The sequence below is a fragment of the Aplysia californica genome, unplaced genomic scaffold (genome assembly GCF_000002075.1).
Source record: "Aplysia californica isolate F4 #8 unplaced genomic scaffold, AplCal3.0 scaffold01150, whole genome shotgun sequence".
In the NCBI taxonomy this organism is placed as follows: Eukaryota; Metazoa; Mollusca; class Gastropoda; order Aplysiida; family Aplysiidae; genus Aplysia; species Aplysia californica.
In genome coordinates this window covers 151,345-152,697 of record NW_004798420.1, presented here as the reverse complement: position 1 = coordinate 152,697, position 1,353 = coordinate 151,345, and the positions used below count along the sequence as shown (strand labels likewise).

Below are 1,353 nucleotides of genomic sequence, written 5' to 3'. Positions count from 1 at the left end.
GAAGAAGAAGAAGAAGAAGAAGAAGAAGAAGAAGAAGAAGAAGAAGAAGAAGAGGAGTTGTCCAGCCGTCTTAATAAATTGCGTTAGAATCAAATTTGGGGTCAATAACAAACTGACCACGAATTTTATGAAATTTTCTTGACTGAATTGCTCTGTTGCAGCTCCTCAAGGCATCAAAACATCTACAAACATCTCACCCCGCCCTCAGGCAATCGCCAGATCCTATAACCATCTTCCCTCACTGAGGCACCATCCTGGAAATCATACGGTAAGAAATCGCTACCTTAAAATTACTAAGTTCAACTGCCATTTTTGGCCGTTTTGAGTTACTAAGACCCTGACCTAAGCCCGGAACCAAATGGCCTATCTGTTCTATCAAAATCGTAACATTATTCGGAGTTTGTTATCAAGATATTCAGAAAATTGCATTCGAAAAAGCTTGGCATGATATGAAACTCAAAATCTTGGACGTTAAATTTATCAAAACTAGGGGTTGAGCAGATAGGACTTAGTACTTCTGATGTAGCGAAATGTCGACTCGAGAGAAGGTCTTTCTAAATAGAAATATACATGTACATGGATATGAATGCCGCAAAGCAATATAGAAATACATGTATAATGTACATGTATATATATATGAATAAGAAGGAAAAGCCATTTTATTTATCCTAAGCGGTAATATTACTTGATACAAGTTATCCGTTTCGCAGGGAGCATTGAATTAATAAGTGTGCATACAATCAGACACCTATTTTCCAAAGTTTTACTGCATTTTACGCCCCCATCGACACACTTTAGATGATCTGGGAGGCGGGCTGTTTCGATCATGCCTGCCAGGGACAACCCTGGCTGAGTGGAATAGGGGATCCCAACACACAGTGGGAGATACTCGAGTAATTTATTCTGAAAAATAAAATAAAAGACTTCCCTTTTTCAGACTTGTAACTCACGTCTTTTGGTAACAATGGCGAAGAGCCAAACCGCTACACCACAGACACACATACTTATTTGCTTTTTCCTCGCAGTCGAGGCGCCTTGTTTTGTGATGATAGTCATGTGTCTTAATTAATGAACTCAGTGATCAGCCATCAAAAACCTTTCCGATTAAGAAGTGATAAAATAATATAACATTCACTCTGTTTGTATCTAAAATGTACCCACGATGTTCATCTGTTGCTTTAACTGTTCTCTGTCTGGAAACTGGAAAAAGGATACATTATCGAAACTTCAGTCAAAGTGCGATGGTTCGTCAACGTCTTCGTTCTCAGTGTTTCTTCTCTTTCTTTTTCTCTCCCCCACCCTGTGCTCGTTTACCCTTTCTCCCACCCCACCACTCTCTCTTCCTGTCTGTCT

General features: G+C 39.5%; 1 protein-coding gene across 1 annotated transcript in view; it reads left to right on the top strand.

The window, feature by feature from the left end:
• Positions 1-161: 161 nt before the first annotated feature.
• Positions 162-1,353, top strand: part of LOC101856069 — a gene marked incomplete at its 5' end in the record, with an annotated part of 54,749 nt that continues 53,557 nt past the window's right edge. Inside the window, 1 exon segment of the mRNA XM_013090125.2 lies at positions 162-268. Within this exon segment, the coding sequence (XP_012945579.1) occupies positions 162-268 (107 nt within the window).